General features: G+C 47.8%; 4 protein-coding genes across 6 annotated transcripts in view; 1 reads left to right on the top strand and 3 right to left on the bottom strand.

Annotated features, from left to right (window-relative positions):
* Nucleotides 1-4,019, bottom strand: part of OSBP2 (oxysterol binding protein 2) — a 154,239-nt gene extending 150,220 nt beyond the window's left edge. For both annotated transcript variants that reach the window (XM_028710997.2, XM_077920509.1), the window contains exon 1: nt 3,437-4,019. In XM_028710997.2, the coding sequence (XP_028566830.2) occupies nt 3,437-3,750 (314 nt within the window). In that variant the 5' untranslated portion in view covers nt 3,751-4,019. The remainder of the gene's footprint in view (nt 1-3,436) is intronic.
* A 2,899-nt stretch (nt 4,020-6,918) lies between these two features.
* Nucleotides 6,919-11,992, bottom strand: C16H5orf52 (chromosome 16 C5orf52 homolog). Its single transcript, XM_028710992.2, has 3 exons — nt 10,972-11,992; nt 9,310-9,418; nt 6,919-8,377 (listed from the first exon to the last, which is right to left on the bottom strand). Exons 1-3 carry the CDS (start codon nt 11,103-11,105, stop codon nt 8,117-8,119), a joined length of 504 nt encoding a protein of 167 aa, XP_028566825.2. The 5' UTR covers nt 11,106-11,992; the 3' UTR covers nt 6,919-8,116.
* A 1,543-nt stretch (nt 11,993-13,535) lies between these two features.
* On the top strand, nt 13,536-15,970 carry DUSP18 (dual specificity phosphatase 18). Of its 2 annotated transcripts, none has more exons than XM_077920189.1 (2): nt 13,536-13,793; nt 15,064-15,970. In XM_077920189.1, the coding sequence occupies exon 2, from the start codon at nt 15,116-15,118 to the stop codon at nt 15,680-15,682; it is 567 nt and encodes a 188-aa protein (XP_077776315.1). In that variant the 5' UTR covers nt 13,536-13,793; nt 15,064-15,115; the 3' UTR covers nt 15,683-15,970. The 2 variants fall into 2 exon arrangements, with proteins under 2 accessions (XP_077776315.1, XP_028566824.2); XM_028710991.2 differs by having other exon boundaries at nt 15,061-15,970.
* A 2,284-nt stretch (nt 15,971-18,254) lies between these two features.
* Nucleotides 18,255-26,801, bottom strand: LOC114586915 (synergin gamma-like). Its single transcript, XM_028710767.2, has 6 exons — nt 26,652-26,801; nt 25,477-25,531; nt 22,953-23,049; nt 21,440-21,600; nt 20,018-20,131; nt 18,255-18,853 (listed from the first exon to the last, which is right to left on the bottom strand). Exons 2-6 carry the CDS (start codon nt 25,525-25,527, stop codon nt 18,743-18,745), a joined length of 534 nt encoding a protein of 177 aa, XP_028566600.2. The 5' UTR covers nt 25,528-25,531; nt 26,652-26,801; the 3' UTR covers nt 18,255-18,742.
* Between the last annotated feature and the right edge of the window lie 1,035 nt (nt 26,802-27,836).

The raw sequence follows: 27,836 nt of genomic DNA, 5'->3' as shown, positions 1-27,836 counted from the left end.
CCCCATGACTTCTCTCTATCACAAACAAAAGCCATTAGTGGTATATGGAAAAAGCAATCAGCCACCTGAAGGCAGGAAGTTATAAAACTGTTCAATGCAGTCATCTTACAAATGCTGCTTATTCCATTCAACAGGCTTAGGGAAGCTTACAACACAGTACTAAAAATATAAGTATCAACAGAATAAGCCACTGCTCTACAACAAGCAAAGCCTGAATAAAAGCAGCTTGAAATGTCTGGTCTATGTTATAAACCTGTCATTTCACAATATAAAGTGGATGGTTTGGTGCGAATCCAGAATCTAAGAGTCTGTGATTGTTGCCAAGTAAAGTGCAACATATTTTTCCACCCACTGATCCGAAAGTGCTAACACATGAAGCAAAGCAATGAGTAAATGAGTAAGTTGACTTGAGCAGCAACTTGAAGATAGAGTAAAGTCACCTGACAACGTTAGCCAACCTTACCTGTGCCTGTTATCCAGACAACCCAAAGGCCGCAGACAATTTTATTGATTCTGTTCGGTTTTAACATTTGTTGCGGATGCCACAAGAGCACTACATGAACTGAAAGGCAGGATATAAATATTTAAGCAATAATTTGTTATTTATTTCCTTTCAGACTTTGCCTATACAATACTCATTTGGCTATTTCACAAAAGTAAACTAGCAGCAGCATTCTTCATTCAAGATGTTTTTGGAGAACCACTGCCAACATGCATCTGGGAAGACAATCTTCCTGTTGTATAAGAAGCCTTGCGTTCCTAGCAGCCGTCACTGGTGCAACAGGAAAGAAACTTGTATTTAAATACTTTGTTGTTGTTGTTTAGTCGTTTAGTCGTGTCCGACTCTTCGTGACCCCATGGACCAGAGCATGCCAGGCACTCCTGAGCATTAAATACTTATATCTGACAAAAGAGTGCCTATTCTTCTCACACTAAGCAAGAAGACAGAGCAATATCAGAGCCCTTTCCAGCCACTGCAACTTTCTACTAAAGGCCTAGAAGACCATAGTGTGGAAATGACCACTCCAAAACATAAAGAAGGCGCCAAGTTTCCAAAAGCTGGACCCACAGCTTCCAGCCTAATCTTTCAGATTACAAGAATTCAGAAAATCATACAGCATTAAACTGATTAAGTAGTACAGTTTTACACTGGAAGTCGAACAGAATCCATTCCACTTCCAAAACATTCGGAAACCGAAGTGTGGCTTCTGATTGCTGCAGGAAGCTACTGAAGCCAATCGGAAGTCGTGTCGGACATTCAGCCTCCAAAAATAGTTTGCAAACTGGAACACTCACTTCTGGGTTTGCAGAATTCGGGAGCCAAAACATTCAAGAACGAAGCTGTTCGAAAACCAAGGTACGACTGTAAAAGGTAAAGGTAAAGGTACCCCTGCCCGTACGGGTCAGTCTTGACAGACTCTAGGGTTGTGCGCCCATCTCACTCTAGAGGCCGGGGGCCAGCGCTGTCCGGAGACACTTCCGGGTCACGTGGCCAGCGTGACATCGCTGCTCTGGCGAGCCAGAGCCACACACGGAAACGCCGTTTACTTTCCCGCTAGTAAGCGGTCCCTATTTATCTACTTGCACCCAGGGGTGCTTTCGAACTGCTAGGTTGGCAGACGCTGGGACCGAGCAGCGGGAGCGCACCCCACCACGGGGATTCGAACCGCCGACCTTTCGATCAGCAAGCCCTAGGCGCTGAGGCTTTTACCCACAGCGCCACCCGCGTCCCTAAGGTACGACTGTACTCATTAGCAAATTAGGTTAAACTAAACCAAATCAATAATTGAAAGCAGTTCTCTTCTTAGGCAAGAAATTAGCATGGCAAAAGTATTACCTGCGGAACCTTCTATTCTTATCAGAGAGAAAACCATCACTACCATCTGCATTTCATGGTCTTTGTCTCCATTGTTTATAACCCATTTTTCCTCTGTGTGCATCTGACCAAGTGAGCTTTTACCCAAAAAGCTTTATGCCACAGATCTCTTGTAAGCCTGTTTTTGCAAAAACAAAAAATACCGTTTCTCTAGAAATTGAGCACAAAGATATTGCTAACTATTTGCTCCCATCTTCCCCTGTTCTCACTGTATCCTCCCCCCTTTTTTTCTTTTATTTGTTTTGTTACCCTGCCACTCGCCTCCCTTCCCTGTTTTCCCAGCTGCTGAAGCTTAGACCATAAACTCCTGCAGGCAGGAACTAGTTTCTTCTTGTTACTGTTATTGCAAAGTGCCTTCACCTGAAGCGCTAAAAACACCAGGAATTTTCAGGATGATCCCTCCACTAACACAACTGGTACTCTGACTGCAGCTACTAATTCAACAGACAAGAGACCTACATTGAAGGCATGTTTTACAGTGTGGTGGGACACACTACCACATGCTGCTTGTAGAAACTGCACTACTCCATCTTTCATTTGTCACAATTCAGACAGTAGCTGAGCATGCAGGCAAACAAACGCAGCATTAACACAATTTCCCAAAAAGGTATAAGAGCCTGCCTTATACTACATCAGATCACCTAGCTCAGTCCTGTCAATACTGACTGACAGCAACTCTCGTTTCAGTCAGGGGTCATTCTCAGACCTACCTGGAGTTGCTGCTTTGGACTGAGCCTTGGACCTTTTGCCTGCAAAGCACATGCTCTAACAGTGAGCTGCCTACAACCCTTCCCCTATTATAGAAGGCAGCTTTATATGGAGTCAAGTCATTGGCCCACATGGCTTCGCACTGCCTACACTGAGTGGCAGCAGCTCTCCAAGATTTCAGAAAGGGAGCTTCTCCTAGCCCTACCTGGTGATAGCAGGGATTGAAGCTGGGACATTCTGCATATAAAGCAGGTGCTCTACCATTGAGCTATGGCCATTGATTCCTGCATTGCAGGGGGTTGAAATAGATGATCCTTGGGGGTCCCTTCCAACTCTACAATTCTAGGATTCTATGAGTCAGACACACTGGTCCATCTAGGTCAGTACTGTTTGCACTGACCGGCAGTGATTCTCTGGGATTTTAGACAGGAGTCTCTCCTAGTCCTACCTACACAGGCCAGGGATTGAACCTGGGACTTTATGCATGCAATTCAGATGCTCTGCCATCGAACTAAGGATCACAGATACACTCTGGGTGGCAGGTTGTTGCTCGTGAGTTTTTGGGTGTGGGAGCATCAGCAGTATTCGGAAATCAACTGAGTTATTGTAGCAGCTGCACAGCACCCATGTCACACGACCAAGACCCCCTCTCTCGAGTGCTGTTACCGTAATACTACTAGTAACGGGCCACGTCGACTTCTCCTACCCCCTAGTCTGCAGCAGCGCAGTACTCGCGCGCCCCACAAGCGCCTGCCCCCCTTCCCTTTAACAACTACCACACTGTCCCTAAAGTTCGCGCACTCACAAACGTTAGCAAAGGAATGCCCGGGCAAAAAAAGTGTACCACGGTACCTGTAGTAGCTGAGCAGCCCGTTGCTAAGCACGAACCAGCGGCGCTGGTAGCCCTTCAGGTAGTTGGTCCACTTGAAGAGCCAGCCTTTGTACGTGTCGGGCCCGGGGCCGGCCGAGGTCGGGGTGGTCGCGGGGGTGGAGGGCAAGGGCCCCTCGAGGGTGGTGGCGCCGGCCAGGCTCATGGCGACGAGGAGGGCGGGGGGCGGAGGAGGGCGGCGAGGGGGCTGCTTGCAGGCCAGGCAAGGGACGGCGCTGAGCAGGGAGACCAGCCCGCGGGTGCCGGCGCTGCACAGCGGCGCGGCTGCCTTCCCCATAGGCGACGCCGCCGCTGAGGCTGCGCCCGGCCGCTCCTCCTCCTGGCTGCTTCGCCTCAGCGCCGCCGCCAGGGCTAGCGAGGGGGCGGGGCCGCGCGACACGTGACGGCGGCAAGCCGCGCCCCTCCGCTCCTGGCCATGTGACGCGCCACCCCACCCGAGGGAGCGGCGTGACGCGGCCGCTACGACAGCGGCGCCCCGCGTTCTATTCTTTCCCCTCTCCTACGGCGAGGGCGCCGAACGGCTCCCGGATCACGTGCGCCTCGTTTGCGAGGCTCGTCGGGATGCCGGAGGGTCGGAGATCTCGCGGGAGTTGTGTGGAAGGCGGAGGGCGGGGAATGGAAAGGGGGCGGGGCCGGCAAGGCGCCAATCAAGGAATAGGGATGCGGACGCCGCTTGATTAGAATAAAAAAAAGGCGGGAAGGCGCTCGAGGCTGAACGGTTCGCTGTCCAGGTGGAGGCGCCGGCGGCCATTTTGCCACGCTGTTACCTCAGGTGACAGGGTGGCAAAAGCTTTGTCTGGCGACGTGGCCAGGACAACGCAAGGGAAAGCTTATACCAAAAAAATAATAAAAAATCGTTATATGTTATTTATTACACATTTATATATAAAGAGCCCTAAATCCAGTCAGTTTTAAACAAAACAGTCGCTGCCTTCAGGGTTACAATCTAGAAAAGGGAAAAGGAACGCAGTCTGGAACGGATTAATCCATTTTGTATTACTTTCTATGGGAAAGCGCACCTTGGTTTTGGAACACTTTGGTTTTGGAACAGACTTCCAGAACGGATTAAGTTTGAGAACCAAGGTACCACTGTACTGTAATCTGTTCTGGAAGACCATTCGACTTCCGAAATGTTCGACAACCGAGGCACAATTGCCAGTCGGCAAAATCCGTAGAAAAAATGGAGAGATGCGCCTCAGAAGCTGTTCAACTTCCGAGGCGTGTTCGAAAATGGAAGCATTCATTTCTGGGTTTTTGCCATTTGAAAGCTGAAACGTTTGATTTCCAAAGCAGCATTCAACAACCAAGGTTCCACTGTACATGAAACACACATCTAAACTGTGCTAAACTGTCACTCCATCCAGATGACACCTGACTCTACATTTTCTTACACAGTTTTACAATTCTGCAAAACAGAGGTGTGGTAAAACGTGTATGTGGACATCTGCCACTACAGATGTTGTTGGGGGATCTCATCAGAGAATCCTTTGCTAAGGCTGCATCCTACGGGTCAGGTAGCACAATGTACCTGGAGCTATCCATGGTCCTGACTGCTAATCCCCAGAGAATGCCATAGCCGAGTCAGCAGGCTTGCCCTGCCCTGACTTGTTATGTCTGGGCTTACTTCCACCTGAATCCGTCCAACTCAGCCTGCCTCACCCCTTGGGAGCCCCAAGTCCCAGCTACAGGATTGATGCAGGAACTGAAGGCCAGTCGGAAGAAACAACTGCAGGAGGGGTCACTGTTGCTTACAGTAAGGGGACAAGGTGGAAAGGAGATTGGCACAGTGCAAATGTGCCAGCAAAGCCCATCCAGACCGGGTGTCTTTAATAGAGGATTAGACAGATTCATAGAGGATAAGCCTATTAACAGCTACTAGCCACAATGACTATAGTCTGCCTCCGTGGTCGGATGCAGTAATGCTTCTGAGTATCCGCTGCTGGAAGCCACAGGAGAGGACAGGGCTCCTGTGATTGGGTCCTGCTTGACTGTGAGAACAGGGCGCTATACTAGATGGCACATTGGGCTTATCCAATGAGCTTCTTATTTTATCTGGCACATGCTGACCTGCACACTGCTTTGCCCCTCCTGGTAAGCAACAGTGGCCCACCTGCCATGCTCATTTAGGTCTGACCTGGGAGCTACGACAAGTCAGGAGCAACAACCATTATAGTTCTGGGGATAGGACCTACAAGTGAGTTGGTGCCTCATAGGAGTTGTGGCCACTATATCTCCAGTCACCTAGGTCCTTTCTTTCTGGATGATCAAGGGACAGGAAGAGACTCCACCCAGAATGATGCCGAAAACAGACAAGTCTTTAGCAAGAACACTGCAGGCAGGGTTTGTGCCTAGTACAGGCATTAGCAGAATGAATTGTCAGGCACTAAGAGGCAATTTGGGACGCGGGTGGCGCTGTGGGTAAAAGCCTCAGCGCCTAGGGCTTGCCGATCGAAAGGTCAGCGGTTCGAATCCCCGCGGCGGGGTGCGCTCCCGTTGTTCGGTCCCAGCGCCTGCCAACCTAGCAGTTCGAAAGCACCCCCGGGTGCAAGTAGATAAATAGGGACCGCTTACTAGCGGGAAGGTAAACGGCGTTTCCGTGTGCGGCTCTGGCTCGCCAGAGCAGCGATGTCACGCTGGCCACGTGACCCGGAAGTGTCTCCGGACAGCGCTGGCCCCCGGTCTCTTGAGTGAGATGGGCGCACAACCCTAGAGTCTGTCAAGACTGGCCCGTACGGGCAGGGGTACCTTTACCTTTACCTTTACTTTAAGAGGCAATTTGCAGTCAGTCCTGGTGCTATCTTTTAGTGCGAACTTGAGCCAGGATATCCATAAGCTGGTGGGAGGCACCTGAGAGAACAGAACCATTATTGGAAGGCAGTCAGCTGTCCAGTTTTCTGTGCAGGTGTGTGAGATGCACACACAAAAATGTGTATTCTGCTAGCAGCCTGTTGTGATGTCAGATGAGAAAATTCACCTTGCCAATCTCAACTCAGTTGTGTACAGACCAATTTTACCATATGAGACTGCCCCTTTAGCACAGATGATCAATGTAGGCAATATCTTCTTGTCTTAATCCCTTGCAAATGTATGTCACAGAAATGAATTAGATCTTTATTGCTTTTGCAAGTCAGGTGTCTAGAGTAAACATAAAGGACACCATTCATTGCCTATTCAGCTCATCAGACATCTCTGCTGATAGCTGACAGCATCTTTTGGCCACATAGAGAAATAAATAAAAGAAGTACTTATTAGTAGTTTCTCTATGTGAGTGGTATAAGAGGATTCAAGTTCAGGGATTCCTAGAGGCTCACCACTGGAGGGCTGTTGCTGCTTGCACGACATGAAGAGGAGGGTGCTAAATTGTTTGTGTGTCCGGCAGATTGAGAAAAGACTATATCATCAAGGGGTTTTAGTTTAAGGAAGAAAGGCAGGTAAGCAGAGATGATACAGATGTATACATTTATTCATGGTGTGTGCCAGTCATTGTAGACATTACTGAGCAAGATGGATCAATGGCCTGACTCTGTATAAGGCAGCTTCCTGTGTTCCTAAGACCAGCTTCATCAGGCATCTCTGGCCGCTGAACTGTTTCCAGTTGGTCATTATAAGAACTACTTTTTTACTTTAAGAAGTGCTCTTGGGTTTGCTCTCTTCTTCTTCCATCCCTATACTTCTTTCCTTGTGTGCCATGTATTTTACGTTGTAGGCCTGCAGACAGCGACAGTTATATCTGATTGTATGTAAGCTGCCATGGGAGTCTTTGTGACTAAAGAGCAGGGTACAGACACTAAATAAACCCAGGTGCTTCTGTCTCCTTCAACGTGTGCTATGCACGACCTTGGCTGCAATGCAGATAGAACTGGTGTTTGGGAATGGGGGTGTTGTGTAGTGCCATGCAAATTTTGCCGGCCAGCTGCATACCAGAACACCAACCTGCAGAAAAGGACCCCACAGACCCAGGATGTTCCATTACAATGCACTTTCCAAATGCATTTTCTTTTGGAAACCTCCAATTGATCAAGCTGATTCAAATACCACCACCCCCAATGGTACTAGGCTCACCTTAGGCAAGTCACTATTTCTCTCTCAGCCTTAGTCAATCAACTATCTGTAAACAGGGAATCACAGGCTGTAGAGAACCAAAAGACCAGGACAGTCCAAGACATTATGCCGCTTGAGATAGAGCAGCCTGGTGCCCCCTCCCACCCCAAATCAAGTTGCAAAGCGTCCAAGGCCAAACTGAGGCAAAAAAAATCCAAACCAACCCGCAAGCACCTTTCCCCCTTCCTGTCAGTAAGAATACAATAACAATAAATGGGTCAATAGCTAACAATTTGCAACTTTTCCATAACATCCAAAATCTGCTGCTGCATTTTGCCTAATGGTAAGGCTGGACCTGCAAAAAGAATGTAAAGCCCTCTGAACATCAAAAAAATCCAATTAAAGGCCTACAACAAAAACATTTGTGCCACATGGATGCCGTGAAGGTCTTGTATTAACTTTAATTCCATTATCCTAATGAGACAGGCCGGCAGGAAAGCCTACGGGGCGGGGAGGGGGACGGACGCATGGGTCTTTTTCATGATGATTTTCTGTGCCAAGTGGAACCATGAAGCCACTCCTCTAGTTCATGGTCACTCACGTTACCTAAGCCTGTTTTGCTGTGGCAGGTTCACATTTTTCCATCCTGTGACATCCTTGGCCTTTGTTAGCTCCGGCAGTGCAAAGGTTGAGGTGTGGGCTTTGAGCCAGGCCCTCTGGTCAATCTTCTCCAGCATCCTCTGGTAGTGGCCATATTCTTTCTTCCAGCGGTTCATTTTCTTCTGCTGGTCATGCACAAACTTCTTCATCATCTGGTCAAAGAGATTGCCCATCTTCCTTTTGCTTTCTTCAATGTGCTTGAGCTTTAAGAAATCGGAAGCAACTGTTAGCAAAGTCACTTAAACACAGACAAAAGTCCAGAGAGAAAAGTCTTAATAACACTCTAAGCAAGCTGAACCAAACCGGTGCATTAAGGAACAGAGAGGTTCTGTCTTTCTCCATTCATGGAAGAGAGACATATAACCAAACATACAGAAGGAAAAGCCCTACAAACTACTCAGCCAATCAGAGCTTGTGTGTGAAATTCATGCCACTCTACCTGGTCAGAAGCGGGTTTGTTGTGCTTGAACACAAAATCCAGTTGTGTAACCTAGGGGTGCATTCAGACGCGCATGTCACTGGATAATGTCATTAACTGCTCCGCCGCCGCCGCCGCCCTTTCCACATATGTGTGCTTCTATTTCCCCCATGGAAAGAGCAGGGGGGGAAACATATGCCAGTATACTACCCCAAATTTCATTGCTTTACTCCCACAATTTTCCAGGTAAACTGGGGGCTGCAAACACATTTTCGGGGTCTCAAAAACATGGAAACAAAATGCCCATTATGCACTGTATTCCATTAGTTTTCCAGAAGTGGCTTTTGCGTTGTATGAAAGCTCAAATATAATGCTGAAATTAACAGGGAAGCGCTGGGGAAATGGGATAAACCGCTGTGCGAATGCAGCCAAAGTATTCCTGGTTCAGGAGCCATGTGGAGCTCTTTCCACCTCCACAACCCTGCTCATTCCTGTGGATGGAGTTGATTTGCAAGGACATTGTGTGCACAGAACGCCTTCTTCCTCCATTGACACAAAGGGAGCTTCTTGAACATAAAAGAGATAGAGGTATACAAACAAGTTCCCGGATACACAATAGTTATTTGGCTCACCAGCCTAAAGAAACATTCTCTTGTGCATTTGAAATGTAACACAAGCAGGAGGGCTCAGGTAAGGAGGTTCAATAGCGAGATGTACCTTGATATCGTGCACTCTCTGGACACTGATGTTGTCACGAATGATCACCTTAGAAAGATGACTCTTGGGTAAAAACCTCTTTAAAACGGCTTCGCTGCCACTGAGCAAACTGCATGGGGGAAAGGCGCCTGGTTAGAACTGCATTTGCTACTGCCTCCCTCCAAAATTAAGGGAGTAAATACCACCAATTTAGGAATATCCACCTGCAGGCCTAGCACTTTTTTATTTCATACATTTATATACCTCAGGGAGCTCAAGGGAGTACACATGGTTCTCCTTAATCCCAATTTTACCATCACAACAACCCTGTGAGGTAGGTTAGGCTGAGAGACAGTGACTGGACTGCTGTCACCCAGTGAGCTTCATCGTGGCTGAGTGAGGATTCAAACCCTGGTCTCCCAGGTAATAGTCTGGCACTATAACTATTACACCACACTGTCTCTTCACACTGGTGTATTCTAGGAGCTAGGAGGAGGCTGGACCACATGCAAGTTAATTTTCCATGAGCCATTTTCTCCTGCTCGCTGGATGAAGGCTGAAATATTGTGTTATGGAACATTTGAATGTGTTTTTATCTTTTTCTGGCAACACTGATATAGCTGCCTTCTTATTTTTGTAAGCCTCTTTGGGGGGGGGGGAGCAAATAAACATTTTAAGATTTAAATAAACAAGGCAGTCCCTGGTTCAATCCTTGCCTTTCTAACCTCGTGACCTAAAGAAAAGTCAGGCCTTCTTTCTTTCTTAGTCTCAGGCCCTCTGCAGTATCTGAACAATATTTATACTGATATACATTGCATGCTTATTGTAAGGATTTCAAGAGCATATGCTAAGTGCTTTGAAAATGCCCAGTATATAGGGTGTTGGGAGATCTGTTTCTGGGTCACTAGTTTTTTGTTTTAACCAATAGCATCTGTTATACGCACGACAGAGACTATTATTTTTTACATACGCATAATATAAATCTTTATGTTTGTGGAAAGACAAAAAAACCCCAACCCTCTTTCCTCTTCTTTCAACGAAAAAACTCTCAGAGAAGCTGAGCCAGGGGCTGCCTTGCAACCCCTAAACAAGCTTTATATTTGAGGAACAACAGATAAACCCTTCTTCCCTCCTGAAGCAAAATAACTCTGCAAATGCTCAGAGGCATGTCACTGGGGGCTGTCTTGCTACCCCTGAACATGGCATGCAATTCATGCAGACACAAAGGGGGGAAACGCAACAAAGCCTCTTCCCTCTTCTGTCAGGGAACGGCAGAACTCTGCACATGTTCAAGGGCCCTTCATCGGGACTGTGCAATATTTACATTTGCGAAAGAGGGACCCCCCAAAAAAAATTATTTTCCCCTTTCTTGGTGGAAAAGAACTCTGCACATGTTCAGAGGCAAAACGGCGCAAACTCCTGATTGAGGGGGGAGGGTGTCACGAGTGAAGCCCCTCCCCTACCTCCCTGTGCCCTGGGGGGGGGCTTGCCCCTACCTCCCTGTGCCCAAAAAAAGTATTTTTCCCTTTCGGGGAGGAAACGAACTCTGCACATGTTCAGAGGCAAAACGGGGCAAACTCCTGATTGAGGGGGGAGGGTGTCACGAGTGAAGCCCCTCCCCTACCTCCCTGTGCCCTGGGGGGGGGGCTTGCCCCGCTCCCCCCATCCACCCACCCCCTTTACCTGAAAAGCACCAGCACTTGGCCGCCGACGTGGGGCTGGAAGAAGGTGACCACGGCCGGCGGGGCGTCCTCGGGTTTCCCCGCCTCCATGGCGCTTCCCCTGACCGGGGACTGGACCGGACTGCGCTGAGCCATGGCTGGGCAATGCCTCCCCGCGGAGGGAGCGGAGGTCACAATGGGATCGGGCGTTCAGAGTTGCCCTGGAAACCGGCCCCGGGGCTTGGAAGGGCTCAATGCCTTCTCGTTGCCGCCGCTGCTTCTGAAGCAGGAGGAGGAGGAGGACGAGGGGGCACCGCAGGAAGCGTCTGGGGTGGGCGGTGGGTAAGGAGAGCTCCCCGTCACCAGGTCGAGAAGGGGTTTTGGTGGGGCGAGTGGGGCGCGGAGGAAGAGATGCGCAAAAATCCATCCCCAAAGTCAGGGAAGGGGGAAGAACCTCCATGTCCAAAGGCAGTCTATCTCTGAATGCCATAACAGCGTAAGGAGAGCGTGCTGGATCCTGCCATCTAGACCAGCATCCTCTTCTCACAGTGGCCAACCTGAGGCCTGAGTGGGAAGCAGGACCTGAGCCCAAGAGGACTCTCCTGCGGGTTTTCCAGAAGCATTTCTGCCTCTGGCTGTGGAGGCACAGCAGAGCCATTGTGGCTAGTAGCCATCAACAGCCCTCTCCCCCATGAATTTGTTTGATCCTCTTCAAAAGCCGTCCAAGTCGGTGCCCATCGCTGCCTCCTGCAGCAGGGAGTTCCATAGTTTGTGCCGTGTGAAGAAGTCCTTTCTGAACCTTTTCCAACTCTACAATGCCCTTTTTGATGGGAGACGACCAGAATTGTACACGGTATCCTAAATATGGGACGCGGGTGGCGCTGTGGGTTAAACCACAGAGCCTCTTGGGCTTGCCGATCAGAAGGTCAGCGGTTCGAATCCCCGTGACGGGGTGAGCTCCCGTTGCTTGGTCCTTGCTCCTGCCCACCTAGCAGTTCGAAAGCACGTCAAAGTGCAAGTAGATAAATAGGTACCACTCCGGCAGGAAGGTAAATGGCGTTTCTGTGCGCTGCTCTGGTTCGCCAGAAGCGGCTTAGTCATGCTGGCCACATGACCCGGAAACTGTACACCGGCTCCCTCTGCCAATAAAGCGAGATGAGCACCACAACCCCAGAGTCGGCCACGACTGGACCTAATGGTCGGGGATCCCTTTACCTTTACCTATCCTAAATATGGTCACATCCTAGATTTGTATATTGGCATTACGACACGGGCAGTTTTGTTTTCAATTCCTTTCCCAATGATCCCTAGCGTGGGATCTGCCTTTTTCAAAGCTGCCATATACTGTATTGGGTTGACATCTTCATCCAGCTATCTGCTGTAACTCCAAAGTGTTGCTCCTAGGCGGATTCAAACCAGAGGAGGATTTAGAGGAGAGGGACCAGTTCACCCGCACTGGGCGCCTAGCCAAGAGGGTGCTGTAGGAGCCCCTGCAACAGTGACTTAGAATGGAAGACGAGAGGCAGGAGGGCACCGAATTTTGGCATTGCACAGGGCACTAGTAAAATCTGGGGGGGAAACCCAAGTCCACCATTGTTCAGACCCGATGATAATATATGTGCCCATTCACTCAGTTTGGAGAGGGTCCCTTTGCAGCCCTTTGCAATCTCTCTTTTTTCTTTTCTTTTTAACAACCCTGCTGAGCAGTTCAGCAAATCTGGCCATCTCACTGCTCTGGCATATCAGTTTCTGAGCCTTGACAGGATTTGGAGAAGGGTTGTAGCTCAGTAGCATACCACCAGCCCCTCGCATCTCCAGGTGGGATTGCAAAGACCTTTGCCAGAAACCCTGGAGAAGGGGAGCAGAAGGGCCATTTAGCCTGCAACCTTGAACTCAAAACGAGTCCTTAAATTCTGACACTTAATTCACAGAGAATCGCAGAATGCTGATTTCTAGGTAGTTAAGAAGGTGCAAGGCTCCTGATGCAAATTTGCATGTGCTGATTTAAACACATAGGTGCACAAATGTACAGGTCTGAGCAAATTCAAAGATGGCGAGGGTAATCAAAATAACAACCATGCTTTTAAAGGGTTGCATCCAAATAGGATGCAATTCATGAGGATTTGCACTTGCGGTGCTAGCAAGGTGGTCCTAAGCAATCCTGCTTTTGCATCTTCAGAAGCTTTGGGCTGGTCTCACTGTTTCATTTTCCAAAGGGTGCATATCCTGTAAGTTACTGCTGGTAACTTTTCATACAACAAATGTTCCAAGTCATTAGTCTTCCCTCCCTCCCACGTTTACTTGTACAATGCACTATACATTTAAAGCAGTATTGTTCCATTTTAAATACCGTATTTTTTGCTCTATAAGACTCACTTTTTCTCTCCTAAAAAGTAAGGGGAAATGTGTGTGCGTCTTATGGAGTGAATGCAGGCTGCGCAGCTATCCCAGAAGCCAGGAACAGCAAGAGGGATTGCTGCTTTCGCTGCGCAGTGATCCCTCTTGCTGTTCTGGCTTCTGGTATTCAGAATATTTTTTTTCTTATTTTCCTCCTCCAAAAACTAGGTGCATCTTATGGTCTAGTGCCTCTTATAGGGCGAAAAATTGTAGTCATCATGGCTCTAACCACCCAAGAATCCTGGGAACTGTGGTTTGTTAAGGGTGCAGAGAGCTAGGGCTGGCTACAAAGAACTTCATTTGAAATAGCTCCAAGTTTTCAATATCTTTTTCTCCTTTTAGACATTATTGAAAGACTATGATGTTCAAGAAGCAAACGACTTCCTGAATCAGTGTGTCTGGGGGCCACGATAGATGCCGGTGGTGTTTGACCAGGAATATATACAGGTACAGGCAAAGAGGACTCACAAAGTGCTGCTGTTTTCCCTGATAACTTTGGCAAGATTTGCAAGATTTTTATATAACGGCATATATCCCTCTAGAGTGGGACTCTGACCTCCATCAGCCAGCAGGGCTAATTGCCAGGGTTGATGGGAGTTGTAGTCCAACAACATTTGGAGATCTGAAGGTTCCTCCAGCCCTGTTCTCTGCAAGGGAAACCAGAAAAATTGGCAGGTATTTTTTTTAATTCTTCAGTGCCTTCACATCTTTAATCATAATGCTTTACAGATTCCCAACATTGAGCATTAGCCAGTACTATTTTTCTAGAAAATGAGGTGCTAAGAACTCACCAATAATTTCTCCCTTCCTCTCTTTGAATGGTGATGGCGCCTACCTGGAAGGCAAACAAAAACCAAAACCCTAGCGATAGCCACTACTGGATATTGCACATTCAGTTTGCCTTTTGCCTCATTGCCTATTTTTTCTAAAATTTATTTATACTTTTCAGATTTATACATTTCACTGATTTTACAATCCTTTTGACATTTCAAAACTTGACTTCCTTCCCCCTCTTTCTGCAGTTCCTTAAATTTATTTTTAATATCTTCTGCATATCCAAATTAACTTAATTTGCTCATTTATTAATCTTCTTTAAATATACAGTGGTACCTTGGTTCTCGAACTTAATCCATTACGGGAGTCCGATCAACTCCCAAAACCGTTCGAAAACCAAGGTGCAGTTTCCAATTGGCTGCAGGAGCTTCCTGTAGTCATTCGGAAGTCACGGAAACTGCGTTTGGACATTCGGCTTCCAAAAAATGTTCACAAACCGGAACACTCACTTCCGGGTTTGCGGCATTCAAGAGCTGATTTGTTCGGGAGCCAAACCATTTGAGTACTAAGGTACCACTGTATACTCTTATGAAACTGCAGGTTAGTATGATAATCCTACCAGTGCTTTTATCTGTTTACAATGTGTCTGTAAATAGTCAATAAACCATTTCCATTCTTTTATAAAAAGCTTGTTATCTTGCTTTTTTACTCTTCCGGTCAGTTTTGCCATTGCTGCATATTCCATAATTTTTTGTATCCATTCTTCCTTTGCTTTTCTTCTTTCCATTTTTGGGCAAGTAACATTCTTGCCGCTGTAGTCGCATACATGAATAAGTTTCTATACAATTTAGATAGTTCTGTCCCTATAATTCCCAAGAGCAAAGCTTCTGGTTCCTTTTTCCTCATTGTCTAACTGGAAGCCTCATTTGCCTCCCTAAAGCAGAGCGAGCAAGAATGATGCTTCCTGTCGTAGCTGATGTCTAAAGTTCGCCTTGATGAATGCAGCGTTTGGAACCATCCCTATCATACTCAGGCACCCGTCTGTCTACGGCCTTTCCCGGATCACAAACAGCCTGTTCCTCAGTAATGGCGAGGCCGCCAACAACAAACTCTTCCTCTACACCAACCACATCACCACAGTTATCAACGTTTCGGTGGAGGTGGTCAACACTTACTTCCCAGACATTTACTACATCCACGTCCCCATAACAGACTGCCCCTCGTCCCGCCTTTTGGACTTCTTCGACCCCGTAGCCGATAAGATCCGCGCCGTGGAATCAAACCAAGGCCGGACGCTAGTGCACTGCGCTGCGGGCATCAGCCGATCCGCCGCCCTGTGCATCGCCTACCTGATGAAGTACCACTCAATGTCTCTGGCAAACGCCCACGCCTGGGTCAAGTGCTGCCGGCCCATCGTCCGGCCCAACAACGGCTTTTGGCAGCAGCTCATCCAGTACGAGCAGAAACTCTTTGGGAAAACCAGCGTCAAGATGGTCCAGTCCCCGCTGGGGGTGATTCCTGACCTCTACGAAAACGAAGTCAGGGTCATGATAGCCTTGTGACAATTACAGAACTCGCGCCCTCCGGGAGAAGGGGGCTCAGCGGAGCTTAACGAACCCCGACGCTATCTTTACTAAGTGTGAAATTTTGCCCAACTCTGTCCAGTGCAGAACCCTATTGCCTGATGAAGAAGAAGGGGGTGGGATTGTCGATAAGGGGATGCTCTGTGTGTATGCGTGTGCCTTTTTCTTTTCTATACATAAAAGCGACAAAAAATTGAAAAAACAAGCAAACCATAGGCAAGCTCAGTTTGTGACTCCTTTGTGTCTCATTCCAAAATAACAAAGCCTTCAGTGAAGAGAGATAGCTTTTCCGTTGGGAAACACCCAATGTTGCAGCAAAAGCAGGACTGTAGTGCCTAGGGTTACCAGACCACATAGGTGCCAACTCTAGGGGGCCGGGGTCCCTTGCCCGCTACCCAGTAATTTTCTTCTGAAGGATGCAGGTGGCGCTGTGGTCTAAACCACTGAGCCTCTTGGGCTTCCCGATCAGAAGGTCAGTGGTTCGAATCCCCACAACGGAGTGAGCTCCTGTTGCTGTGTCCCAGCTCCTGCCAACCTAGCAGTTCGAAAGCACACCAGTGCAAGTAGATAAATAGATACCGCTGTGGCAGGAAGGTAAACGGTGTTTCTGTGCGGTCTGGTTTCCGTCACGGTGTCCCATTGTGCAAGAAGCGGTTTAGTCCTGCTGCCCACATGACCCGGAAAGCTGTCTGTGGCCAAACGCCGGCTCAATCGGCCTGAAAGCGAGATGAGCACCGCAACCCCATAGTCATCTTTGACTGGACTTAACCGTCCAGGAGTCCTTTACCTTTACCTTTATCCACATTAAAAAATGACCATAATAGTTGTCGTTGTTAAATTTATTGCCTTCCTTTCACTGGCAGGACCCAGGGTGGGTTACATCAGCTTAAAATGCAGAATTAAAAACTGTTGAAACATTACAGTCAGAGGAATACGGTGGGTCCTGAAAACTCACACCTCAGGTGTTCAAGGCTTGTTTAAAGAGGAGCATTTTCAGTGTTTAAAGGTAAAGGGACCCCTGACCATCAAGTCCAGTCGTGACCGACTCTGGGGTTGCGGCGCTCATCTCGCTTTATTGGCCGGAGTGGTACCTATTTATCTACTTGTACTTTGACATGCTTTCGAACTGCTTACCTTCTGATCGGCAAGTCCTAGGCTCTGTGGTTTAACCCACAGCGCCACCCGCGTGCCTTTTTCAGTGTTTACTGAAAGCTGAAGAATGAAGGTGCCAGGCACACTTCTGTGGGGCACAAATGCCTTGCAGCATGAAAACAGAAGAACACCCTTAAGAGCCACAATAAGCATTGGCAGCACATCTTCGTCTACGAGATGCCTAGGGGAAAACACGATTCTCTAACTGGCATTGAAAAGATCTTTTTTACCTTTCATTTTCTTCTGGGAGCACAGCACCCTCAATATTCCCCTGCCCCCCTTCCTGCTTCCCCCCCTCAGTCTGCTGCCTCCCCCCAGCCGGGCGCCACCCTCTGTTTCTGGCTTGCCTCCCAGAGGAGCAAGGGGGCACATATGAGTGTGCAGCATGTCTGTCCCCTGCCTGGCTGCCCATTCCTCCTTTACCCCCTTCCTTCCTTCCTTCCTTCCTTGATCTGTGTGACTTGGCAGGGAGCTGCCCAGAAGGAGCACGCAGGCAGGCAGGCAGGCAGGCAGGCAAGCCAGCAGAATTAGTATTAGGTTCATCAATTGACTTGCACACAGAGCACCTATATTAATAGAATTGAACAATATGTTTAATTAGTAAAATAAAAGACTACTTGCATTTTACAGTATTTCCTTAGGCTTCTTTACCCTCACCTTATTTCAGGCTATGGGATGCGGGTGGCGCTGTGGGTAAAACCTCAGTGCCTAGGACTTGCCGATCGTCAGGTCGGCGGTTCGATTCCCCGCGGCGGGGTGCGCTCCCGTCGTTCGGTCCCAGCGCCTGCCAACCTAGCAGTTCGAAAGCACCTCCGGGTCCAAGTAGATAAATAGGGACCGCTTACCAGCGGGAAGGTAAACGGCGTTCCGTGTGCTGCGCCAGATGCAGCTTGTCATGCTGGCCACGTGACCCAGAAGTGTCTGCGGACAGCGCTGGCTCCTGGCCTCTAGAGTGAGATGAGCGCACAACCCTAGAGTCTACCTTTACCTTTTTATTTCAGGCTATGGACCTGCATTAAGACTTTATTTGGCGTTACTGGTTGCAAATGTCATGCTACGTACTTACCCAAGGGCAAGGCTAATTCAATTCAGTCAGGCCAAAGTAAGATGGCATAAAATTGGCAATGGAGCAAAGATACCAGGGACGTAAATCATGGCTGACCGGGTTAGGTCTCACACTGCTAAGCCCTAGTCCAGCCTAGTGACCACCAGAAGCTTTAAACTACAGTACAACTCCCATCACTCTCAGCCAGCATGGTTCTGGAGCTGATGGGAGTTGTAGTGTAAAACCTCTGGTTGTCACCAGGCTGATAATAATTTTTATTAATTTTCAATTACCACCCAATAACAGCCTCATTGTAACAATACCAAATTATAATACAATTGCTAATACCAATCATTCAAATACCAAATTATATATTGTAGTCCAAAACATCTAGCAGACGTTTGGTTGGGTGGGCAGAAAAGGTCATAGCAGATCCAAAAAGCTGTCACTTGACCAACAACATCAATAGTGCAAAAAGTTTCTGTGTTGTCCCATTGATGCTCACAGAGATGAACCACCACTGATTTAGTCTGGATGCAAACCACAGAATACAGATAGAGAAGTGCTCAAAATAAATTAGAAAACAGGTTGTTCCTGGGCACATTTTAAAGCATCCTACAAAACAAGATTGTTTTGATGAACAGAAAGGCACAAGTCTGATTTCACACAATCTTGTTTTGTCTCTCCAAAGTTACTTCCTACCACAAATGAAGCCTTTGGAGATGATTCTGTAGCCTTCCAAAAGTCTCTGTTTGTGTCTCCAGATCTTCTTAACCTTCCAAGAAACTGACGACTGGAGTACATTCAGAAAGTTGGGGGGGGGGGGGGGAGAGAAAAAAGAATCACGTCCCTCCTGGCAAAGTGGCCTCCACACAGTTCAGCCAGAAATTGGCACAGCTGGCATGATAACAGTTACCTTCATACATAATAGGATCTGAGTTTCCAGAACTCACCTGAGAAGGCAAAGAAAAATAAATAAGGCCTTTTCGGTCATGGCTCCCTGTCTGCAGGATACTCTGCCCAGTGTAATCCACCTGAAACCTTCATTAAGATCTTTTCAATGCCAGTTAGACAATTGTGTTTTCCCCATGGCATCTCATAGACTAAGATGTGCTGCCAAAGCTTATTGTGGCTGTTAAGGGTGTTCTTCTGTTTTCATGCTGCAATGCATTTGTACCCCACAGAAGTGTGCCTGGCACCTTCATTCTCCAGCTTTCAATAAACGCTGAAAATGTTCTTCTGTAAACAAGCCTTGAATACCTGAGATGTGAGTTTTCAGGACCCACCTGTAATGTTTCAACAGTTTTTAATTCTGAATTTTAAGCTGATGTAACCTATCCTGGGACCTGCCAGTGAAGGGAAGGCAATAAATTTAACGACAACTATTATGGTCATTTTAAAATCTGGATAAAGGTAAAGGATCCCTGGATGGTCAAAGGCGACTATGGGGTTGTGGCGCTCATCTCGCTTTCAGGCCGAGGGAGCCGGTGTTTGTCCACAGACAGCTTTAAGGGTCATATGGCCAGCATGACTAAACTGCTTATGGCACGACGGAACACCGTGACGGAAACCAGAGCAGTGCACGGAAACACCGTTTACCTTCCCACTGCAGTGGTACCTATTTATCTACTTGCACTGGTGTGCTTTTGAACTGCTAGGTTGGCAGGAGCTGGGACAGAGCAGCGGGAGCTCACTCCATTGTGGGGACTCAAACCGCCAACCTTCTGATCGGTGAGCCCAAGCGGCTCAGTGGTTTACACCACAGTGCCTCCCGCGTCCCTTACATTTGGATAACAAGCAACTAAAATACTACTACCAAATAGTAGTAGTCGTGACGGTGATAAGAATAGACATGCTTATTATAATCACATCCCAACCGTTTTTCCTAAGGAGCTCAAGGCAGTGTACAGTACAAGGTTATCCTCACTTAATCCCCACAACAACCCTGTGAGGTAGTTTGGCTGAAAGGCAGCAACTGGCCCAAGCTTCATGGCCGAGTGGGGATTCAAACCCTGCTCTCCTGGGTCCCTAGTTTGGCACTTTTAACACCAGCATCTAGAGGACCACAGATTCCCCATTCCATGTGTGAAACAAATTTTAAAAATGAATAAGCTCACCTGGGGCTCCCGCTTCACCTCAGTTAGGCAAACCCCACAGACTGGTTCGGGTGCTAGGTCAGAAGCTGACAAGCGAGAGTCACTTTCACCAGGCGGCTCCAGCAGGTTAACATTCTGTAAGCAAAGTCAACATGGGGGGGGGGGCACCCAAAGTGTCAGAACCTGGCTTTCTCTCCCCCAAAGGCCAAATCAGCAACCCAGGCACTTGGTCAAGGATCAGAACTCTGAAGAGGCACACTGCCAGTCAGAGTAAGCAATGCTGAGAGAGATGGTGAAGAAGGTTGTAGCTCAGTGGTTGAGCACTTGCTTTGCATGCAGAAGGTCCCGGGTTCAATCCCCACCATCTCCAGGTAGGGCTGGGAAAGACTCCCTGCCTGAAACCCCAGAGAGCTGCTGCCAGTCAGTGTAGGCAGCACTAAGCTCAATGGACCAAGAGTCTGATTCAGCACAGTGAATGGCTGTAGCTCAGTGGCAGGACACCTGCTTTGCATGCAGAAGGTCCTGGGTTCAATCTCAGAATTTCCAGGTTGGATTGGGAATGTCCCCTTGCCTGAAATCCTGGAGAGCCGCTGCCAGTCAGTGTGGACAATACTGAGCTAGACGGACCAGTATTTTAATGAAAGGCCATGTACCCAGAAGAACAGAATGATCCGATGGTGTGGACATTCCTGAGCTAGATGACCCAGTTCTGTTTGACAGCATTCTATCTTCCTAAGGGACAAATAAATAAGGTGATGCTTATTTCACTGCCGGAATGATGACACTATTTCCCAGAGTGCCATTGACCAAGCCTCAGCAGGTCAAATAAATACAGACCCTCCAAGTGTCCCAGTTTTGACAGTCCCGGGTTTACAGAAGCCATCCCAGTTTCTGATTGGATCCCAGAATGTCCTGCTGTTCCTTAGGACGTCCCTGTTTTCATTGGAGAATTTTTTGAGGGTATGTAAACAAGCTGTCATCAGAGAGAAACCCACCAAATAAGCCAAGCAGAGGGAGAGGTGGGGTCAGTGCTAGCCCTTGCCTCCAGGTGTTCTTCATGTATCCACTAAGAAGTCCTTAAAGGCAAAGGGACCCCTGACCATTAGGTCCAGTCGTGGCTGACTCTGGAGTTGCGGCGCCCATCTTGCTTTATTGGCCGAGGGAGCCGGTGTACAACTTCTGGGTCATGTGGCCAGCATGACTAAGCCACTTCTGGCGAACCAGAGCAGCGCACGTAAACGCCGTTTACCTTCCCACCAGAGCGGTACCTATTTATCTACTTGCACTTTGATGTGCTTTTGAACTGCTAGGTTGGCAGGAGCAGGGAGCGAGCAACGGGAGCTCACCCTGTGGCAGGGATTCGAACCGCCAAACTTCTGATCGGCAAGTCCTAGGCTCAGTGGTTTAACCCACAGCGCCACCCGCATCCCAAGACGTCCTTACCAGCATCTGGAATACAGAATGGCCAAAAGCGAGAAAGGACAGGAGGTTGTTCCAGGCCAGATCCACCTTGCGCAGGCAATGCAACAGGGCTTCGCTCTCCGCTCTCCTAGCCTTCATCCCTTCTTCCAAGCGCTTGGAGACCCGGTACACTTCTGACAACCCTGGATGCAAAAAAAGAAACAGCAAGGCAAGTCGTCCTCTGCAGCTGTTGGGATATAGATTTGCACGTGCATAAGCATAAACCGGTGGAGTGGAGTTACTTAGAAAAGATTTAGCGAGGGAGGATATCACCTCTGAGGGTTCAAGTCACATATTGCAAGCCTTGCTGCAACAGCCACTTCCCAAAGGCCACTGTTTTGTGGGTGAGATCCAGCTTGCCTATTGGCAAATTTAGGCTGCCAGTGGCTCATCTAGGCTAGCATCCTGCTCTCACAGTGGACAACCAAATGCTCATTATGGGATGCCCACAAGCAGGACCCAAGCACAAGAACCCTCTCTCCTCCTGCACAGTGGTGTAGCATTGGGGAGGGTTGCAAATTTGTTAGGGGCGCAAAATTTCAACACCTGGTGCTGTCTCAATACAGCTGTGCAGAAAGGTAAAGGACCCCTGGACGGTTAAGTCCAGTCAAAGGCGACTATGAGGTTGCGGCGCTCAGCTTGCTTTCAGGCCTAGAGAGCCTGTGTTTGTCTGCAGACAGCTTTCCAGGTCACGTGGCCAGCATGACTAAACCACTTCTGGCACAATGGATACTGTGACATAAACCAGAGCGCACGGAAATGCCGTTTACCTTCCCGCCGCAGCGGTACCTATTTATCTACTTGCACTGGTGTGCTTTCAAACTGCTAGGTTGGCAGGAGCTGGGACAGAGCAACGGGAGCTCACTCCGTCGCAGGGATTCAAACCACCAACCTTCTGATCAGCAAGCTCAAGAGTCTCAGTGGCTTAGACCACAAGGCCACCCACACCCCTTTTTTCTTCTTCTTACAGCTGTGTACTTCCCTTGCTGGGGTCTAATGAAAATAGCTTCTCCGTGTGAACCAGGAAGTGACCTCTCCGGTCAATGAAAATGACTCTTCTTATTTCTACAGCTGCAATCTCCTGGGTGGTGCGAATGCAGTTGAATTTGCATGCGTATTCCATCCTTTTCCATCCATTTCCCTTCCTTCCTTCCACGTGGCCCCGGGCCTTGGCAACCCACGCTACATCACTGCTCCTGAGCTTTCCAGCAGCTGTTATTCGTCTCCAACCATGAAGGCAGAGCATAGCCATTTGTTAGCCTTTTCCATGAATTTGTCTAATTTTTTTTAAAGCTATCCAAGTTTCTCGGCCCCCACTGCCTCCCGTGGCAGCGAGTTCCATAATTGTGTGAAGAACTACTGCCTTTTGTCTGTCTCAAATATTCTAATAGTCAGCTTCACTGAACAGCCCCCCAAGTTCGGGAAAAGGGAGACCAATAGGCAGTAGAGGTTGTGACACTGGGCCTTTTTTTATAGGCACAAATCCATACCATACCCAGGATATATGCAGTCCCTGGTGCAGACAGCAGCACCTCGCTGCACACAGATGGCTGACTGATGCCTGCGAGGATTTCATTGGCATTGCTGAATACCTGCAGGGGAAAGAGGGAGAAAGATACTGCAACCAAAGTCCTTGGTATGTTCATCTCTGCACACCAGAGCTGGATCACTAGCAACAGCAAACTCTGAAATGCAGGCAGTCGTCACAGCAATCCAAACAGCAACACTCCTAAGGCCATGCGACAAAAGTGAGCTTTTGAACCATGCAGACATTGTAAGGTAAAGGTAAAGTTACCCCTGACCATTAGGTCCAGTCGTGACCAACTCTGGGGTTGCGGCGCTCATCTCACTTTATTGGCCGAGGGAGCCGACGTACAGCTTCCGGGTCATGTGGGCAGCATGACTAAGCCGCTTCTGGTGAACCAGAGCAGCACACGGAAACGCCGTTTACCTTCCCGCCGGAACGGTACCTATTTATCTACTTGCACTTTGATGTGCTTTCGAACTTCTAGGTTGGCAGGAGCAGGGACCAGAGTCAGCCACGACTGGACCTAATGGTCAGTGGTCCCTTTACCTTTTTAAAATATTATCCTAAAGATTTCAGAATAAAACATTACAAAGGTGGTCAACTACAGAATACATATTTAACACAAAGTTAACAACAACAACAAAAGATTAAACATTTCAAAAAAAAACACAACAGGACTTCAGGGCCACATTCAGGGCCTGGTCCAGCCCATCATTCAGAAACTGGTTTTGGGAAGAACAAATATTTAGCCAAAGAAGAGTTGGAAAAGCAGTTTTGTCCTGGCTGCATCTGTTGAATGTGCAGGAATTAAACAGAGATTTGAGAGAGACTTTAAAAAAACCCTCTCTTAGGGCTTCAAGCAAACCCAAAATTACTATTTCTCCAATCTGTTGGTTCCTATATAAGATGATGAGTGGCTTCTCTCCCTCCAGACTTGACGCTTGCCACAGAAAAGGAAAAACAATACACTTTTCAAACCAGAACCTGTGAGCAAAAACCAAAGTTATGCAACACATAAAGCACACTTCTTTGAAGGGCGCTGAGTCCCCAAGAGAATTGAAAAGAATCAAAGGGCTGACCCACTTATGCCGGTGCAATGACTAAGTTCAACCAGCAGAGGGGGGAAGATGCCAAACACGCAACCAGGCAGTAAAAAATAATAATCCTGCAATCAGCATTTGAAAGGGTTTTTTTTGTTCCAGAAGACTGATGGACTGGAGAAAGTGACAAAGGACAGGAACAAGGAATGCAAAACAGGACATAGGTTTAACTTGTAAGAATAGGAGAGAACAATGGCTCAAAACTGCCCATATAAGCCACACCAGGCTAAAAGGTAAAGGACCCCTGGACGGTTAAGTCCAGTCAAAGGCGACTATGGGGTTGCGGCGCTCATCTCGCCTTCAGGCTGAGGGAGCCGGCGTTTGTCCACAGACAGCTTTTTGGGTCATGTGGGCAGCAGGACTAAACCGCTTCTGGCACAACGGAACACCGTGATGGAAACCAGAGCGCACGGAAACGCTGTTTACCTTCCTGCCACAGTGGTACCTATTTATCTACTTGCACTGGTGTGCTTTCGAACTGCTAGGTTGGCAGGAGTTGGGATAGAGCGATGGGAGCTCACCCTGCCATGGGGATTTGAACCGCCGACCTTCCTATCGGCAAGCTCAAGAGGCTCAGTAGTTTACTCCACAGCGCTACCCACATCCCATACCTCCAGCTGTGTCCCCCCCCCGCTGTTTTGGACTACAACTTCCATCAGCCCCAGTCTACACAGATGACAATGGTGCTGTTTATTGATTATAGGCTTTTGCTGTTGTTTAACTGGGTCTCTTTGAGGGTTATTCTATGGATTTTATTGTAATGTACTGGTGTTTTCATCTGACGTTATGCCTTGTGTTCTAAAGAGGCTCTTTATGCAGAAAGCAGTTAATCAATTGAATAAATAGTTGCCCGAAGCAGTTGGAGGGCACCAACTTTCTTCCAGGGATGCGGGTGGCACTGTGGGTTAAACCACGGAGCCTAGAACCTGCCAATCAGAAGGTTGGCGATTTGAATCCCCGTGATGGGTGAGCTCCCGTTCCTCGGTCCCTGCTCTTGCCAACCTAGCAGTTCGAAAGCACGTCAAAGTGCAAGTAGATAAATAGGTACCGCTCCAGCAGGAAGGTAAAAGGCATTTCCGTGCGCTGCTCTGGTTCGCCAGAAGCAGCTTAGTCATGGTGGCCACATGACCCGGAAGCTGTACGCCGGCTCCCTCGGCCAATAAAGCGAGATGAGTGCTGCAACCCCAGAGTCGGCCACGACTGGACCTAATGGTCAGGGGTCCCTTTACCTTTACCTAACTTATTTCCACAGGGTGGGGGAGAAGATATGCCTCTGCTTGTAGTGGCAGATCAGTCACCATACCTGGGACGGTAGCGTACTAGGAAATTCAGAAGGGTCCCTTAATTATAGTTATGCGAACACTGTGGCTAATAGCCACCAATAGCCTTACCTTATGGATCTGCTGCAAGCATCTCATCAGATGGGCAGCCTCAGAATTCATCAGCCTTGACAGGAAAGAGGAAGAAGTTAAGAGTGATGTAAACTGTAAGTGGTGGCGGGGTTTCACCAACCATTTCCCCTCTTCCTCTGCCTCTGGCCATGGGCAGATTAACATAAAATAAGTGTAGCTGCTGAATCTTTCCCCATTTCTTTATCACCATACCAGGGAAAGCTTTGCCAGCTATATTTCTGGGTGCCGTGCATCTGTTGAAGACACTGGAGGAGTATGAGTTGTAGCTCAGTGGTAGAGCATCTGCCCTGCACGCTCTGCCACTTTTAAAACCATAAGGACTAGGATCTTAATTCATTTTTAGGGGAAGGATGGTAGCTGAATGGTAGAGCATCTGCTTTGCATGCAGAAGATCCTAGGTAGGGCAGGGAATGTCCCCTGTCTGAAACTCTGGAGAGTTGCTGCTGCCAGTCAGTGTAGACAATACTAAGCTAGATGGGCCAGGACTTTAATGAAAGGCTATGTACACAGAAGAACAGAATGATCTGGTTTTTCTGCAGTGAAAAGAAAACCCAAAAGAGTCTACTGGCACCTTTAAGACTGCATCTTGACAAAGCAGGCAGTGGTCCACGAAAGTTTTTTTCTTACCCAGCAGGTTTGTTAAGCGTTCAAGGAAACACAGGAGTGTGGAGATAAAAACAGCCACTAATTCCCGCTGTTTGCAGCAGACAGACAGCTGAAAGGTGTGCTTTCCCCTCGCTTCTAAACAGCCTGGCTGCTAACTTCACATCTGAGTGTTTAATGCAGCCGGCGCTCAACCTGGCAGTTTCCAGATGTTTTGGCCTGTCGTTCCCATCATCCCTGCCCGAGGGCTGGTGGGCACTGCAGTCCAAACCATCTGGAGAGCACCAGGTTGGGGAAGGCTGATGTAATTCCTCCACACCCAAAGGGGATAGATTTCTTGGATGCCAGAATGCAGCACTTACTGCTTTTTAAAAAACAAACCAAACAATTAAGCATGGCTTCAAGGGTTTTGAGCACACTACACATTCTTATTGCTCTGAATTTCTCTCTCCGGCAACACACACACACACACACACCTGTCAGTCCACCTCGAAACAAAATCCACAGCTTCTTTAAACTCCTGTAATGTAGGAGAGAAGCCCTTGACCTACCTGGAGAGACAGGTAAGTCCTCTGCAGCTGGAATTCAAAGGTGTTTTCTGGATGAGATATGTGGGCAAGCAAATGACTTTATTCCTATCTCCAAAGGAAAAGTACTGAACAGGAACCTGGCTGATTCTTTACTGTCTACAGGAAGTTTGCTTTGTGCTACTCCAGAGTCAGCTGACAAACTCTGGATTCTGAGCAGGCCAGTTTTCCCACCTGAGCTCAGTGTAATCTCCTGCGGCTCTCAGGCGCATTGCAGAGTGAGAGTTCACAAGGCGCCAGGTTTGCCACAACTCAATAAATTCATTCCTCTCAATAAATTAAGGACAGATCCACACCATAAATTTAAAGCAGAAGACTTCTCTCAAACAATTCTGGGAACTGTCGTTTGTTCAAAGTGTTGGAAACTCTAGCTCTGCGAGGAAACTAAAGTTCGCAGGATTCTGTCGGGGGAAATCATGTGCTTTAAATGTCTGTTGAATAACTGGAACACTTTAAAACACAGTGTAGTGTTTAAGGCTGCATTCTCTACCCTGCTTGACCGGAAGTAAGCTCTCTGGATTCAATAGGACTTACTTTTGAGTAGACATTAGGTTAGGATTGCACTGTTAATGTTTCTCTTTGAAGAACTATAATATAGGCATGCTTATGTTACTGCTTTTTATATGAACTGCTTCAATATGTTTATTATATTTGGTTTATATAAATGTAGGGTTGCCAACAAAGCATTCTGTCTTAAGCAATGGCAACCATGATGTAATTAAGCAGGTAACACATTATCTCCCTGCCAGGAAAAAACTCCCCTGCCTAAATTATTTGTGTTGCTCTGTCTGCTGTTAGAGGAGGAGGAGCACAGCCAGGATGGAAAAGTGGCAACTTGGGCACAAGGATATAAACCAAAGAGCTCCACTGTGTTTACAGAAAGCCAGATGTCTATTCCAACTAGCTGTAAGAATTCAGACACACAGATAAGCAGCGAACAAATATTTCCAAAATAGGAAAAGCCTCATATCACCATGTCCACCGTGTTCCGAAAAGCTAAAGCCAAGAATGCGTTTATCTGTTGCTGGTTTTTAACTCTTTTATTTTGCAGCTGTTTTCAGTAGTTTTTAACGTGCTTTTATTACATCATTTATTAAAAATTGTGTGCTACCTTGAGAGTCCTTGTCCTTAAAGGTGATTTGTACAGGG

The sequence above is a fragment of the Podarcis muralis genome, chromosome 16 (assembly GCF_964188315.1).
Source record: "Podarcis muralis chromosome 16, rPodMur119.hap1.1, whole genome shotgun sequence".
NCBI lineage: Eukaryota > Metazoa > Chordata > Lepidosauria > Squamata > Lacertidae > Podarcis > Podarcis muralis.
This window is presented reverse-complemented; position numbering and strand designations above follow the sequence as displayed.